The sequence below is a fragment of the Antedon bifida genome, chromosome 1 (genome assembly GCF_963402885.1).
Source record: "Antedon bifida chromosome 1, ecAntBifi1.1, whole genome shotgun sequence".
NCBI classification, from domain to species: domain Eukaryota; kingdom Metazoa; phylum Echinodermata; class Crinoidea; order Comatulida; family Antedonidae; genus Antedon; species Antedon bifida.
The window spans coordinates 32,524,302-32,540,609 of NC_136226.1; the positions used below are offsets into that span (position 1 = coordinate 32,524,302).

General features: G+C 31.8%; 4 protein-coding genes across 5 annotated transcripts in view; 1 reads left to right on the forward strand and 3 right to left on the reverse strand.

The window, feature by feature from the left end:
- The window catches only part of LOC144850946 (uncharacterized), a 48,659-nt gene extending 45,336 nt beyond the window's left edge, over positions 1-3,323 (reverse strand). For both annotated transcript variants that reach the window (XM_078708477.1, XM_078708468.1), the window contains exon 1: positions 3,090-3,323. In XM_078708477.1, the coding sequence (XP_078564603.1) occupies positions 3,090-3,267 (178 nt within the window). In that variant the 5' untranslated portion in view covers positions 3,268-3,323. The remainder of the gene's footprint in view (positions 1-3,089) is intronic.
- Positions 3,324-3,619: 296 nt separating this feature from the next.
- LOC144836063 (uncharacterized) lies at positions 3,620-7,579 on the reverse strand. The gene is made up of 4 exons (XM_078691245.1): positions 7,213-7,579; positions 6,592-6,834; positions 3,999-4,070; positions 3,620-3,832 (listed from the first exon to the last, which is right to left on the reverse strand). Exons 1-4 carry the CDS (start codon positions 7,405-7,407, stop codon positions 3,620-3,622), a joined length of 723 nt encoding a protein of 240 aa, XP_078547371.1. The 5' UTR covers positions 7,408-7,579.
- Positions 7,580-8,078: 499 nt separating this feature from the next.
- On the reverse strand, positions 8,079-12,610 carry LOC144850825 (ATP synthase peripheral stalk subunit b, mitochondrial-like). The gene is made up of 8 exons (XM_078708295.1): positions 12,456-12,610; positions 11,935-11,974; positions 11,481-11,626; positions 10,869-11,032; positions 10,466-10,591; positions 9,843-9,920; positions 9,245-9,346; positions 8,079-8,604 (listed from the first exon to the last, which is right to left on the reverse strand). The coding sequence occupies exons 1-8, from the start codon at positions 12,481-12,483 to the stop codon at positions 8,545-8,547; spliced, it is 744 nt and encodes a 247-aa protein (XP_078564421.1). The 5' UTR covers positions 12,484-12,610; the 3' UTR covers positions 8,079-8,544.
- A 228-nt stretch (positions 12,611-12,838) lies between these two features.
- LOC144850816 (methylosome protein WDR77-like) lies at positions 12,839-15,596 on the forward strand. Its single transcript, XM_078708281.1, has 8 exons — positions 12,839-13,030; positions 13,305-13,490; positions 13,705-13,846; positions 14,053-14,173; positions 14,445-14,571; positions 14,670-14,781; positions 14,915-14,989; positions 15,124-15,596. Exons 1-8 carry the CDS (start codon positions 12,928-12,930, stop codon positions 15,317-15,319), a joined length of 1,062 nt encoding a protein of 353 aa, XP_078564407.1. The 5' UTR covers positions 12,839-12,927; the 3' UTR covers positions 15,320-15,596.
- The last annotated feature ends 712 nt before the right edge of the window (positions 15,597-16,308 follow it).

Genomic DNA, 16,308 nt, shown 5'->3' on the forward strand with positions numbered 1-16,308 from the left:
ACAACTTTCAGTTTTGTACCTTTCCATGACCTTTGTAAACTTTAAGATAAAGATCATCAGGAAAGACTTGTAGGTAATTACAAGAACATGTCTCTGGTTAGTCTCCTCACCTGGTGCCATTCTTTAAAACCATAAAGGTCTTGTACTAGTTGTTAGTAGAAGTTAAATAAAAACAACTCTACTGATGTTGTAGAGAAATACTTATTAGATGGAAGGAATTGGGCGGATATTACCGGTAATTGCATTTGTGTAGCAAGACACCTAAGATCATAATTAGATTTTGGAAATGCTGATTCCAGACGCATTCAGATAAAAACCTTAATTAACGTCAGTAAACCACCTTGTAAGGGTGGATCCTGAAAACCTTAATTAGTGTCAGTAAACCACCTTCTAAGGGCGGACCCTGGGCTAACAATAGGGGAACGCATTCCTCTCTCCTTTGACATCTAAAAATGAAACTATAGACTACATTTTGATATCTATTTTTGACAGACTATTAATATTAAATGTTATCGCTTCACTGACCTAAAAATTCTCTAAATAACAATTTGTTTTTCTTGCTTTTTATTTGTTTTTGTTTGTGAGGTGGAAAAACAACTATTGTGTCATCTGTATTACTATGTATTTAGCACATTAACATTTAACATAAAAATCCCTTCAGAAAAATTAATTAATCATTCAAATTTGGCAACTAAATGAAAAATATAGCTAAATGTTTATTTAGGAACACAGATGTGCAAATTAAACAAGTCAATTAAAACAAAAATCGATTCAAAAAGTTATTTTTAGTCCTTAATATACATTAAGATATTGATCTAAAAGATAGTAAGTGATGGCACATCTTTTATCAATGAATTGAATACAAAAAAACACAGAGAAAAAATAACCTGATACAGGTCATGGGAAGGTTAACGATTACCAAAAATACACAAACACAGCTGAAAACAACTAACATTCTCTTATTCATGTATTCGTATGCATACTTGTTTTAGAATAATATCATTTAAATTTAATTACTACACACGAGTGGGATGACATGGGTAGTTACGGTGTCTGTTGCATCTGCTACATTTAACACTTTACAGACATTTTAAGCATCTAATGAGAACAAAGTGTACCGTTATCACCATGACAACAATTAACCTTTATTAAAGAGCACCTGTGGGCAAATTAGCTGCCAATTTAAATTAAGATAAACATTTAAATATATTAATTATATTTTTCTTTGCAACCTATCTTCACCTTTTGCCCCACTTAATACTTGAACTAGAGAGGGCGGTACACTATAAAATGACTTAATAACACGTCAGTAATATCTTGGTGTCTGGAACTTATTTTACAGTATAACCCACCAAGTTTGGGCAAATGTACTTAGTTCTCTGAGACTATACTCAATCAAACAGTAATAAGTTTTAATTATAGATATGTTTAGTTTAATTAAGTATAAAAACACATGGACATAAACTATCTAAATATTAAATTTTTTTAAATAGAAACCATAAAATAATAATAAAGTTAACTTTTGAATATTAAAATGACTTTTAATAAAACCTCAGTAATATTTAGACGGTATCTTGGTGTCTGGAAGTTAATCAATTTAAGGATTTCAAGCTTTAAACAGTTGTTTGTTTGTTGTAGTTGTACTCACACAGTTTAACTTTACTTAAAAATATCAACAAAATTGTCTACAAACAATGCACAAAGGTAAAATAGTTGACAAATCCAAATGACAATACTAAATGTCAAAATTATGGTAAATTTTGTTTTTCTTATGAGACCAACTAAATAAAAACTTTCCAATTATTAAGATGATCATATTTCCTGGAAGGTAAATGTTGTAATAGATATAATGAAGTGTTATGTGTGAAGTTGAAAATAAAGCATAAGTTTGCTACTTATATTACCTGGTGGTCGATCTTTTTAGCCGATTTATTCTCTTCGCAGTGGTCTTTCAAACCCTTTAGGAATTTCACCACAAACAGTTTGTTTCTAGAAGTCATCTTTTGGAGGATTCAATTAATTTGAAATTAATCTGACGGACATTAGGGAGAAATTTGGATGTAAACAAGAAATGATTGTGTTTTAATTGTATCCTTAGGGATGTGTGTATATAGTGACTGAGGTACATGACTTCAACCTACTTTCCTTGTTGCTCTAGTATTTATAATAAGTCGTCCTTTGTTACTAAATTCAGTAACAATAGCCATGTTTAGGTTGAGAAAGATGGTGCAGAGGGCAGCAAACATAATTTCTCTAAGAAAATTGGTATTTCATTCATTTTTTTCATTCAATCTCTGGTCCAAAGAAAGTAAAATTACATATAAATTAATTAAAAATAAACAAGACTGTACTAATTACTACTACTCATCTCAGGATGGCATTCCACCTGGAGAGCATCTTTGACTTGTATTACAGTACCTAACACAGTAACAGAAGTTGAATATGCTTTGAAAATCAAATGCATAAACTTAAATTTCATACAAAACTTATTAATTTCCTAAAACAATCACATTCATTCACAAATAAACAGACGAAACCCTTTGAGGAGAAGAATGTAGTTGAAAAGTGTAACATCTAAGTCAACAGCGCCATGAGCTATTGTGGATATGGTGCTATAAAATTCCATCATCATTATTATCTTTTCATTACAGTAATTCATAATTTACCTGCCAGGAGGCAGAGGGCAGTATACGAAATAAGGCATTCACCAGGGAAAATAAAATGGATATTGTATCTGAGATTTAAATGATAAAATTAAGTAATAGCTAATAGTTATTGCATTAAAATGTGCTCCATCACATACTAATACATTCAGCTGTACCATGCTAAAAATAAAACATATTTATGATGATAGTCCGTGATGAAATGTTATTTTGTTTCTTTCTTTTTTTTAGTGTCTTTCTACTATAGTAAAGGTGTATACTGTAGTGTACAACTCTCTTTACAATAACGAAAGGAACGTTATAACTTGTAAACAAACAGACTAACCGACAGGGGTGAAAAAAAACATTCCTTGGTGTAAGAAAAAGAATCATGAAGTGCAGTTTAGAAAAATGAAAATCATGGTGCATGACAAAGTGAAAACTTACGATTGAATGTTGAAGAAAACGGTGACAAAGAAGAAAGCTCAGACAAGAATGAATGCGGTGAGAAATCAGGTACGCAGGTGTCACTCCTACATGAATCTGCATATGATTCAGGTGAAGAAGATGGAGATGGTACTGGAAGGGTGATGGAGATTCTTCCACGTGTGGAGAATGCACACATACATGATTTAGAAGAGGAGGAATTACTATCTAATAAAATAAATATATCAAAATCAGGCTAATCAGTGTACATGTAACTTTCAGAGCAATTTATAGATGTACTATTTTTTTCAGAGTGTAAAGCTATGTCTACACTATCAAACTAGTTCGACAAAAAAAGTGTGATGTTCCCAAACATGGTAGTGATATGTCCAAATATGGTGGTGATATGACATCATCATGTCCATATATGGGCACATCACATTTTATTGTCACATAAAGTTTTAAAGTTTCTTTAGAAAGAAAATAACAAACATGCATTAAATCTGTGCAAAGGATGCATTTCTACTACAGTGAGTGTATAAGTATTATTGCTAAAAACTGACAACATCCATCTTACCTGGAAGACACCTCTTTACTTTTGTAAACCTTCGTATAACAGGCTCTGTTCTGCCCCTCCAATGCCAAAATTCAGGCTTTTCTAGAATTTTCTTTGACCTTTTTTGTATTTGCTTAGGTGCTTGATGGTGATGCATGTGCCCCTCAAACCGTTCACAGGGTGACCTACGAATCTCGTCAAACTCCCTCTTAAAAATTATAAATTAAAAACCTTACTGGAAAATTGATTGACTGAATTCTTGCATTCAATACAAAATAAGATTTAAGAGCAAAAAATGAATAGAATACAAATTATACAGTACCCCTTTATTTAATACAAAATAGAAGTAGAAATATTTTAAGAAAGATACTTACTACAAAATGAAAAATATCTCGGTTGTTTAAATTTGAAGGTCCAGCAATACTGACATAAGCTTGATGACATCTCTGTTAAAGAATGGATTATTTTAAGTTAATAAATTGAACTAAAATATTATAACAACATTGTCAATGTATTATTTACTGAACACAAGTGTAGGAAGCACAGTCATCTAGAATTTAATAAAAACAATTTCTAAAATATAAATTATAAAATCCCTGAAAACTTATTGAAAGCTCTGTCTACACTATCAAACTTTATGTGACAACAAATATGGACACAATGTCATATCACTACCATATTTGGGTATATCACCACCATATTTGGGTAGATCACACTTTTTTTGTCAAACTAGTTTGATAGTGTAGACAGAGCTTTAGAACTCAATAATTTGAAAATGTCATGACCTAGACTTACATCATGTTACTTTATTGTCACATATTTGTCTAATAAATTAAAACTAATTGTTTAAACCGCCTAATAATTTGAAGCTGTTGCTATAGTTACAGTATTTGGCCGCATTTATACTGTCCATGGTGGTTTTAGGATTGTTTATTAAGTCAGTACTTTACTGTAATAGCTCATGGCTGGTATGTTTGCTAACCAAACCCGTTTGTAAATATCAAATAGTACAAGTCAATATTTGTTGTGTTAAGTCAATAACATTTAAAGTGATATGGCATACTGTACTGTTGTTAAATGTTACTGATGCTATATTTTACACAAAGGGATTTTAAAGTGAGTGAAAATATGTATCTGGTTTGGGTTTTTTTTATTTTGTACCACAATATTTTTACCATCACAGTCTGTATCAAAAAAGTTCAATAGCAATTTTTAGATTTAGTAGGGACATGGAGGAATCATTAACTAATAACCATCATGCTTAAAACTTAAGTACTACTAATTTCCAACAACTTAGTAGTTTAATTAAAACTTCAAAATAAAGGCTTAAAATCAGTACAGCTAAATGTGTGTCATTGCTTAGCAACACTCATAAGCATTACATCTTTGTAACTACTTTATTAAGAGCAACACAAAAGATTACCAGTCATGCTTGACTAGGCAACAAACTGCTTTCATTCAAGTTTATTAAAATCAATTTCTCGTGAATCAGTTATAAAAGAAGACATTGAAATCCATTAAAACTAAATGAGAGATTCATGATTACAATAAATTAAATGTAAATAGAGTTGTATTTGTATCCAGTAAATCCTGTTTGTCCAACAAACAACAAGCTCATTATTCAGATCATACTTAAGAGCACTAATTGAAATCAGTTTTATTTAGAAAAGTAATTCAAAACACTAGGATAATAACATCTAAAATGAGGGCTTGATAGTCATGGTAGATCAATTATATTTAGAAAAAAGTGATACAACACATTACAATAATAATTAATAACATCTAAATAAAAGAAAACTCTGTAAAACACATTTCTACATCCCTCTTCTTAAGATGTATTGTCCCCCAAAATCATGAAAAATAAAGATTTTTAAAATCGGACTTTGAATAGGCCATTTTGCAGTTTTAATGAAGTTGTTCACTTCCATAAGAAAAAAAACGGGGGAAAAAATTATTTCCCCTATAAAAAGACAAAATAAACAGTTAAATTACCCAAAAACTCATTGTCTTCCAAGTTCCAGACAATTTGACCATTTTTTGCTTTAAATTACATTTTTCTCAGTTAAATATATTTTTTTCAGACCCAATTTTTTGTGAGAGTGAATAACTATTATGTGACATTAAAATAACATATTCAACAAAAAAATTTAAAAAAATATTTTTTTAGGGGGACAATATATCTTTAACTATTCCCATGGACATAACTATGTAACATTTAAAGATGTTACTGTTACAAGCTTCTAAATTACCAAGTGGTATTAATTATTACAGTAGAACCATTCGTTTGAGACAACCATATTCAGGAGACATCCCTATTAAGAACATGTTACACTACGGCCAACACCTGGTTAGAAAATACCCACTAAATAAGACACTTAGTTGGGTACTGAAGGTGTCCCCTTAAACGGTTTCTACTAATGCCAGTTATTCATGTAATGTAGGTGAACCGTGATATGAGTGTCATTAAAAATCATTTATGTTATGACCTTTGAATTGCTGTTTTCAAATCAAGTTTTCATAATGATAATTTCTATAGCAACAGTAAACACTTTGGTGTATTTGACATGTTATAGGTAATAATTAAGGATTTCCCCAAAATCTATACCTCTTATTATTTATAAGTACAATGTATTTATTATTTCACAGTATTTAAAATACTCTGTTAACTGAAATCAACTTTTTTTTTTTTTTATATAAAAGTACTAAATACTATACAGTCAACTCTCCCAATACCAGACTCTCTGAAAACCAGAAACTCTCCCAAAACCAGACTTTTCTTGAGGTTCAAAAGGTCCCAAATCATTTTTATCATTAGAAACGCATTCCAAATACCAGACTTTCCAGAAAAGCAGATATAATAGGCTAGCCCAAAAGTGTCCGGTATTGGGAGAGTTGACTGTTCTTTACTTGCCCCATGTTTTAATTGGTAAAATTTGTAATTAAGACATAACTACTAATTGGACTTACTGTAGATGAAACCCAAGCATTCAGACAGTGGTTCCAAGTAGGTTCTTTAAGTCGTTCCGCATTCATTGTAAGACTAGTTTGAAGACCAACTCGACTTGGTAAAACTGGCAATGAATAAGCTGTACCTGCAGTTCTAGCTCTTGCATGATGGTCAATAGGTCTTTCTCGTCGAGATAAGAAACTTATAAAATCTGAATCTGGAGGATGACTGGCACTTTTAGGAGGAGGAAGACTATAGCGATACTGAGAATAACAAGATGATGTACATAAGAAGATATACCTAGGCCCTGTAACTGATGATATTTACACATTTAAGAAATATTAAATATTAATAGTAAGTAGCAAGATTAGCTTGAATATTTCAAATAATGAATGCTTACGAGTGCGATGGTACAAAATATAAAAACATTCATTATAGCCTATTATAAAATATAATTAAATAGCATGTACTACTACTGCACGCCATGTCTCCAATTGTCGAATGTAATGTTATGTAATGAATTAAACGAAGTAAAAATTAACCAGGATGTTGCGAAAAAGTATCATCACAAAAAAAAAAATTTAATTTCACTTTTGGAAAAAAAAATTAAAAAGATGGAATTTGAGAAGATAAATACTTACAGGGGTTCTTTTATCATGTGGAGTTTTACCTGGTTGTTCACCTCTCTGCTTGCAAGTTATGCAAGGAATCGGACTATGCCTAGGCCTAGTAAGCTGCTGTTGATGGTGGTTGTTTGACACTTGTAACCTTGTCGACGCCGGCAGGTCTCTGTCATAATTCACCTGGCACAATGCAGGCCTAGGTAGTTGCGTCATTATACACTACTTTGTCCTAATAGATAGCTGTGATTTTTTATTAAATAAACTCCACACATACGGATTTAACCGAATACTGTTCTCGTACATGGTTTTAAGTCATTTTGAAGGTTGAATTTGTAAATTATTTGAAGAAAGTTACGACAGAGTCCGTCGTGTCCTCACGACAAGCATGACATTTTCTCGTCTGGCGCTGACAGGCTATTCCATTGTACAAGGGGAACTCCCAGTAATTATTCGACAACGTGTGTTATATTGACTATAAATTAATTTGATAGATCGTACTTCAACCAAAATGGAATGTGTGCAAATCATATAATTTATATAAAGATGTGTTATTAGTGTTGGTATTATTTTATAACAAAAATAGTACTGTATATTTCTAAGTGTTAACTTTCTGCTTTACCTGTCTCATAATGGAACACTCTCAAACTTTGGTGGAAACTTCAGCAAAACTTCTGTATTAAGTTTTAAAACTAATACGATCTTTGTTTGTGAAAAGTGGCAAGTATACCATAACACTTGCGGTGTATTTATTTATTTGGTCATTTTGTATATATCGTGTTTGATAAACAAATTATAAAGAAAAGGTTTTTGTTTGCATTTGCAGTAGCATTTCATTCACAACCAATGTCTACAACTTTTAAACAGATTAATCACTACACAAGATCTATGATATTATTAATCTTTAATTACACTCCAGTCTAAAGGACAGATTATTTAGAAGAAAATGTGAAATTTAACCAATTTATTCAGCTATTAATACAGTCAATCCAGTTCTATTGATAAATTTATGAAGTATACCATTTCTGGTTCAGTTATTTAGAGTTGTTGTTCTGAAGTCTACCATTATGTAGTTTCTGGTTCAAATCCCTAAGATAGTTTAGTATTTTATTTAGAGTCGTTTTAAATTGTAGTCCACTATCTTTTCAGTAGTTCAAACTGAAAGGGTTATATTGTAGAAAACATTCAGCACATGTTAGACAGACTGAGAGAAGATTACTTTTTCAGGCAACAGCAACAAACCAATAAACTATGTGCTATAAACAATTCAAAGTTTTTAAAGGATTTCAGTTGTATAAGTTTGATTATTAACAATATTATAAATTGAAATAGTCTGTGAGATGATGATGCTGGCTATGCTGTTGTGGCCATCTTCTGTAAGTCAGATATACATTTATTTAGAATTTCTTTCTCCTGAAAAATAAAATAAACTATATTATTTACTGTTCAAGGTAGCAACAGACCAATCCCCTAGTTTATCCGCCTGCTGAATGCCTGATCCCATTGTTTTGTTTCCATTTTTCATCTTTTTATGTATTTTATATATTGATGTTTTTTAATACCTTAAGAGCCTGTATTAAAAGGTTACACGAATTCTGGCCATTGGCCACAAGTTGTAACGTTATTATATTGTTTTTGATTAAAAAGTATATAATATATAACAGAAATAAGACTAAAGAAAAACAGATATATCCTAACATTTTCTAAATCAATACTATACATAAACTATTAAATATCCTATGATTGGTGACATAATATTATTACTGGCTGTTGTATAGAAAAGTGATGAGAATTACTGCCATTTTGTGAGAAATTATAAGAAATGCCTTTTACGGCTCAGCACTGGATGCAAACTGGGGATTTTTATTCCGAGAGATTTAATGTACACGTATTACCAGTTTGTGGTCCATGGTCTTTTGTATTATTATTGTATTGTTTTATTATGTAATTACGTATATTAGTTAAAGAGCTTTGTATCTGTAATATTGTATATGTAAATTTGATTACGAAATAAAGAATAAATGAAAAAATGAATGAATAATAGTTTGTGTACCTGTTGTGGTGTAATGCTTTCAACAACATTCTTTTCTATCCAGGTAACCATGTGTTCTTGTTCTTTCTTTCGTTTCATCTCTTCTACTGCAATATAGTAATCCTACAATACAGTATTATTAATTCACAATTACTATTAAATATACAATCAGTTTTTATAAGATTGAAAACATTGGCTAAGATTGAAAACATTGGCTAAGATTGAAAACATTGGCTAAGATTGAAAACATTGGCTAAGATTGAAAACATTGGCTAAGATTAAAAACATTGGCTAAGATTAAAAACATTGCCTAAGATTGAAAACATTGGCTAAGATTAAAAACATTGGCTAAGATTGAAAACATTGGCTAAGATTAAAAACATTGGCTAAGATTAAAAGCATTGCCTAAGATTGAAAACATTGACTAAGAATAAAAACATTTGCTAAGATTAAAAGCATTGCCTAAGATTGAAAACATTGACTAAGATTGAAAACATTGGCTAAGATTGAAAGTAGTCTGGCAGGATTTGTGTAAAACATCACAAACACAAGACATCTCATAGGATTTGAACCCGGCACCCAAACAAACAAAGCTACTCCACTGCAATAAAAATCTTACCATTCTAGCTTTGACTGCATTTGTTACTTGCAATTGTCTTTCTCTGTACTCAGTGTCTAACTGTAGTTGAACATTCTCCTACAAATATAATAATTTTAAAAAATAATAGCAATTACTATATAATAAATATCTAGGCTAGACTAGACTAGCCTTTTAAAATTATATTGAAAAGTATCAGGGGGATTAGCACCTATCTGATAGGACAGTGATTAATTTACTATTGGTAATCCTTGGCCACATGTGTGTAAAGACATAACAAAAAATAAAACAATAAAAATTACCTCCTAATGTTTAAAAGTATATATAAAAAACACATAACTTACATAATAGTGTTGAAATAGCAAATACAATAAGCTTTACAAAAGTCTGGATAACCCAGTAAAATTACATATTATAAAAAAGCTATATAACAATGCATTGCAATAATATGCTATTCTGTACACAAATAGTGGAAACATGGCAAAATCAGCACTGTTGTCATGTTACAAGAATTGTCAAACAATATAGATTATCTGATAAAAATCCTAGAAAGTAGGAAGCCTTTTGCCATTTTCCCCATGACTGACATGTCAACACACACACACACAAAGTGCTGGTAATATTGACTACAAATAAGGACTTACTCTTTTAGCATCAAACAAGTTGTTTCTTCCATCAATGCGCCATTGTTCTAACTTTTCTTCCTTGATGGCATCCTCGTACGCCTTTAAACTTTCTATTTTACTTTTCTCTGCGTTTGAAAGTTGGTCCTATAAGACACAATAAAACATACTTAATAATAGAGAATGGCATGATTTTTCACACCACTTCTTTGTAATTTATGCCACCTTATTAGTATGTTTCCAGCAGAAAGGTGCTTTGATTAGGATGATACCAAACAGTAAAATAATATGAGCCTATACTGGTCAACAGTTTAGATCTGTTTTTTATCGTACTCATTTTTGCCAATCTTTAAGAAGAATTTCTATTGTTATTTTATTATTATAATGGAAAAATAGAGCTTTTCAGTATTCTGTATGTACTTACTGCTATCTGCTTATCAGCCCAGTCAGCAACTGTTCCACCGTACTTCTTAGCAGCGTAAACAATCATAGCCAACACAACTGCACCATGTACAGTCTCAGGTCCCAAGATATAGATTTCTTTACTTAACAAATACATAATAAGACCAAATCCAAATACATATGGGCCTGCAATAACAACATTTGAATAAGAACAAAAATGTTATTGAAGAACATTAGCATTAAGATCTCTGGCCAATTGGCATTTGAATACATAACTATGGAAGAATTCTCCATGGAATAACAAAGTTATATCAAGCAGATCATTTACTTTTCGATTGTTTATTTGTTTCAATTATAAAAGATGTAATTTTCCCCCTGAAAAAATAATTATGAAACATTTTTTTGTTGAATGTGCCATTTTATTGTCACATAATACTTAGTTATCCACTTTGACCAAAAATTGGATATCAAAAAAAATTGGCTGGAAATCAATAGGTTTTTAGTTGAATTTCACAATTTATTTTGTAATTTTATAAGTGAATGGCTATATATTATTTGTTCTAATAAAGACAATAATTTAAATAAATAATAACAAAGATAAATAAATTAATGTTGTTTGAGTATCCTGCAGTACCTGTAACTCCAGTTTTCTTATACATCATGGTAAACCATTCTTCAGGGATAAATCCAAACTTGACCTGACCTCCTTTCTCAGGCAGCTTTACAGGCATGCTACGCACCTGGCTGGTGTGTAACAGTGACTTTGGGGCCACCACAACACTATAGCAAAATAAAAAACTCAAATTAAACTATTTACAGTATTAAATATCAACTCAATTAATTAGAAATATTCAATGTTAGTTTGTGAAAATATCACTTGATTTTGCTAAAAGGAATATTTAAAAAACGATTTTTTTTTTGTGATGGTGTTTTATCTGGTTGTACCAATATCACTTTATTGTTGAATATTCATTAAATACATACATTGCATTTAAATACAGTTATGATCTGACTTGATATCCTGAAACTGTGGGAAGAATTAATATAAAGTAAGAAAAATACCATAAATTAATAATTAAAATACCTACCATGGTCTAGTAGAATGGATAACAGCCCTCAGAGCTACACCTAAAAATTGAATAAATAAATTAGTTGTGGATATTCAGAAAGACAGTAATGTATGTTAATAATAAAGACATTTTTTTATTCCCTGCCTGCCTCGTACATACAGTACATTTTCATCCACGGCCCTGGCCGGCTGGGTGGCCTTACTATACTTTCTTTTTTTTTAATATTTTTGTATAAAAAGTTATAACAAATTTACTATACAACATATTTATCTGTAGGTATAGCCTATGCCCCATATGTAGGCCTAGTCTATGTTAATAACATAGACTTTCAATAACATGTTATATCATTCACCGGGAGTAACCTAGGCCTAGGCCTTCTATGGCACTCAATCCCATCACCAGGAGTCGAGGAAGCAGACTCAGTCAGTCAGGTTTTGGAATGAGTTAGTTAGCGTTATCCGGCCTGGGTGAATCATTCGTGTGCAAATCAACATATACACACCAAAATGATAAACAAATATAATATAAACTTCATTTACCATTGGCTAACGCCAGCCTAGACAGCATTTTGCTTTTCTGTAATTTAAACCTTGTTTACGGCACGAATGCAGAAGAATTCTAAACTTGCCGTGCCGGTTTCCAAAATGGCTGCTGGATCATGGATGGGCCTAAAACTGTAAAAGCTTCTTTGTAATTGGCCAATGTGATAATAGCTAGAAATTTATATTTCTAAAAGAATTGACAAAAATCATAATTATACGTAATACCTTTGATATAATTTATATAAACCTAATTAAAATGTAAATAAGTAGCATTATCTGAATAATACCGTCATATGTAATGTACTTTCCTTGTAATATTTACGACAGCCAATCAATAATATCGTACAAAATTACTTGGACGTCGACATAAACTTTGACCCAATAGTAATCAAAAGGCCATGTGTAGTGTAAAAACTTGATATAAAAAGTGAGAGAAAAGGTGCGGTGTGTTGTCGTTTTTAATGTATTTATGAAAAATTCCTTATTAAATATGGAGTCAGAACAACTAGCTACAAACTCAAACTTACCAGCAGCCATGGATAAGCAGCTGGATGTCCTAATGCATAATAGAGGCAAGTTAATAAATTATAAGTTACCCAGCCCCCGGCAGACTGAGATGTGTGATGTTGATGAGGAGGAGGAGAGTGAACAACCACCGCGGACAGATCTGGCCTGGATGGCCCTTATTTGTTATAGGCCTAGCTTATTGATAGTAGAGTAGACTAAGTCAATGTTATGATTATCTTTCTGTTATCTCTGGATATTCATTTTATAAATAAACTGCATTAAACTCTCTCTCACTTTAATATATATAATCATTTTATTGGTGATCAATTTATTTTTTAGATGGTTCCCTTATTCTTGGTGCATCTAGTTTAACTGGTCGATATTGGGCTGGTTCGTTATGGTTCTATGAAGATCCAAATAATGCCCCAACGATCGAACGCAGCAGTGCTGGTGTCCAAACAGAGGCTGGTGTGACGGATATCGTATGGATAGACGAGTTACGAGTTGCAGTCGCTTCAGACACTGGTAAATAGGTTGAACAGTTAAATGCCTACGTTTTCCTCCTAATGTTTTGTTACATTATCTTTGAATGTAACAAGATCTAATAAGATAGAAACAGTACTGTCTGCAGATTGGATATATATATAAACAAATCAGGCAAAGAACATTAATATATATATATATATTTTCAACTTGTTTTACTTATTTATTTTTATTTGATAATGCATTTTTTCGTCAGGTGCTGTTGAGATTTGGCAACTTATCGATAGCAGAAGCTCATTCAAAAATCTGTTCTACTTATTTGAACATCATGAAACTGTCAACTCTGTCAAAATAAATTCTAACAGAACAAGACTGGCCAGTGGCAGTGCTGATTGTCTGTAAGATTACTAAACTTGTCAATTGTTAGTTTGAGATAAAAATCATTTAATTTGAATGTAAAAATTAGAAAGGGCTTGAAACCTTTCCAATTTTAAAACAAACGCTTACAATGTGCTTGGTTGCATTTGTTAATGTTCAATGAATGATACTCTTGTGCTACCTGAAGTGATGTGTTCCTAACGTTTAACCAATGTTTGTTTTTCAGAATAAAAATTTGGGATGTTGCTGGCCAATGCTCAACAGCTACATACCATGCTCATACAGCACCAGTAGAAAAGGTAGCATGGAGTCCAGTGGAATTAGAAGTGTTTGCTTCATGTTCTCAAGTAAGTATAATGCATGCCATACTCGCACATCACTTTTTAAAAAGGGTGATGTCCAATGAAGTTAGAAGCATGATATTGGAGTGTGTTGGTGAATCATTCAGCTAGCAAATTTTATGTGACAAAAAGATGTGATGTGCCCATATATGATGATGTCATATCACTACCATATTGGGCATAGCACTACCATATTGGGCACATCACACATTTTTTGTCAAACAAGTTTAATAGTGTAGACAAAGCTTAATAGCTCCTTTTTTCAAACAATATTCAGGATGGACGTGTTTTGCTATGGGACACAAGGAAACCTAAGCCTGCCTTCAAAGTGGACCAAAGTCCTTTGTACTCTCTACCCACCTCATTGGCGTGGAAGCCTGGTGAAACAGCAGTCATTGCTATAGGTATAGTACAACTTACATAGAAATATTTTTACAGATATTTATCCTAATGTAAAATATTGAAATAATTGTTGTATTTAAATACTTTATTTATATTTTAGGTGATGAGACGGGTCACATAGTGTTGAAGGATATCCGTAATGCGAATGGAATGATTAAAGATTGTAAATCACATACTAGAGCAGTCCATAGACTTGCATTCTCACCAAAAAAGTAAGATTAATTAAAAATGATACCAAGTTGAGATGTTATTATTATAAATGACAGTATTTTAACATAGTTACAAAATATTATGTAGTTGTTAATTGATGGATGATTTATTAAAATGTATGTGTTTTTTTTATAGTGGAACTTGGTTGGCATCTGTGTCAGATGATAGCACAGCCGTTGTTACTGATATGGCAAATGAGCCGAGACAAATGTAAGTCACAAATGCAGATCATTATAAGAATATATGCATTAGTTAACATAAGCTTGAACTCATTTATTTGTAAAACTATATTTTTATATATAACTAATAATATTTTTCTAAATCTTCTGCTTTTATACCTTCAGTTACCGTAGTTACAGCCATAATGACTTTGTACGTGGGTTGTCATGGGACCCTCTTAGTAACAAGCTGTTTACGTGTGGATGGGATAAACAAGTTTGCACACATGTTGTGACAATGCCAGCTGATGATAGAATGGACATAAGTACACCAGCAGCCAGTTACAGCAGTAAGGTTAAAGGTCATACAACTAAGAGCTAATGACCTATTTGTATATGTTTAGCTAGTTCTCTCCAATGTATAACAACTTTAATGTTAAACCATACCACATTAATAAACACATACATACATCTCTAAATTATGGCTGCAATGATTTTTACTATTTTTAATGTTATACAACTTGTAGAGTATGTACTTTTGTTTAGTAAGTATAAGTGCTAGTCGTTAATAAGGAAATTAAAAAGATGAGATTAATTTAAAACTGATTATCTATTGGGCCTGATGATGATATACTGTAGCATTCCATTCACGACATATGTACCATTCTTTTTTCTTCTTTTTTTTGGAAAATGTATTTATTTGCTGTTTGCCTTGATCAGAAAGTGCTGTGATGCACTCTCAACACCCTTGGTGAAAATGGGTACAGAAAAGGTTGTATAAACATTTTGGATAAAGTGATAACTGAGGGAGTGTGGTGCAGTGTGTTGGACGCTGGATTACTGATCGTGAGATCGTGGTTCAAATCCAATAAATGGAAAGTGATATCCAATCTACTGTATTTGGCTGTGTCTGCATTTAGGTTTACTCAACAAGCAATACCACACCAACTGCAACAGTTACTGCATGACATGCAGTAAACCATGGTTGAAAGTATTATGGGCTAGTTAGCAATTTGACATCATGTTGAATAATATGCCCACTTTTAATAGCAACCTGTAGGAAGATAAGATAACTTTATTTCGTCCACAAACAAGTGGAAATAATGCAAGGATGTTTAACTGTTTCAAATGTATATTAAATGTTGTAAACATGTGTTTTAATAAAAGCTTAATTCCTGTAAAGTGTATTTGTGCAATGATTTCTTTAATCTCAAGAATCATCCTGTATAGGCCTACGATCATTGTCACAAAACCTTCTTCAAGAGCGTAGAGCCAAAGATCAGTGGGGTTTATGTTGTAGCCCCAAGTGTATGGAACAGTTTACCAGCAACAGTTTCAAGACCAACCTGGAAGACATCGCTATTCTCGCAC

What these genes read in the sequence shown, in the direction of transcription:
- LOC144850816 (XM_078708281.1), top strand. Translation starts at nt 12,928, where the DNA reads ATGAAAAATTCCTTATTAAATATGGAGTCAGAACAACTAGCTACAAAC. An exon ending in TGTCCTAATGCATAATAGAG is followed by an intron (nt 13,031 to 13,304) that starts GCAAGTTAATAA and finishes TTTATTTTTTAG; the next exon opens with ATGGTTCCCTTATTCTTGGT. An exon ending in CTTGCATTCTCACCAAAAAA is followed by an intron (nt 14,782 to 14,914) that starts GTAAGATTAATT and finishes TTTTTTTTATAG; the next exon opens with TGGAACTTGGTTGGCATCTG.
- LOC144850825 (XM_078708295.1), bottom strand. Translation starts at nt 12,483, where the DNA reads ATGCTGTCTAGGCTGGCGTTAGCCAATG. An exon ending in ATCCATTCTACTAGACCATG is followed by an intron (nt 11,627 to 11,934) that starts GTAGGTATTTTA and finishes ATTTTGCTATAG; the next exon opens with TGTTGTGGTGGCCCCAAAGT. An exon ending in GGGCTGATAAGCAGATAGCA is followed by an intron (nt 10,592 to 10,868) that starts GTAAGTACATAC and finishes TGTGTCTTATAG; the next exon opens with GACCAACTTTCAAACGCAGA.
- LOC144836063 (XM_078691245.1), bottom strand. Translation starts at nt 7,407, where the DNA reads ATGACGCAACTACCTAGGCCTGCATTGTGCCAGGTGAATTATGACAGA. An exon ending in CACATGATAAAAGAACCCCT is followed by an intron (nt 6,835 to 7,212) that starts GTAAGTATTTAT and finishes TGTTATTCTCAG; the next exon opens with TATCGCTATAGTCTTCCTCC. An exon ending in ATGCTTGGGTTTCATCTACA is followed by an intron (nt 4,071 to 6,591) that starts GTAAGTCCAATT and finishes ATTCTTTAACAG; the next exon opens with AGATGTCATCAAGCTTATGT.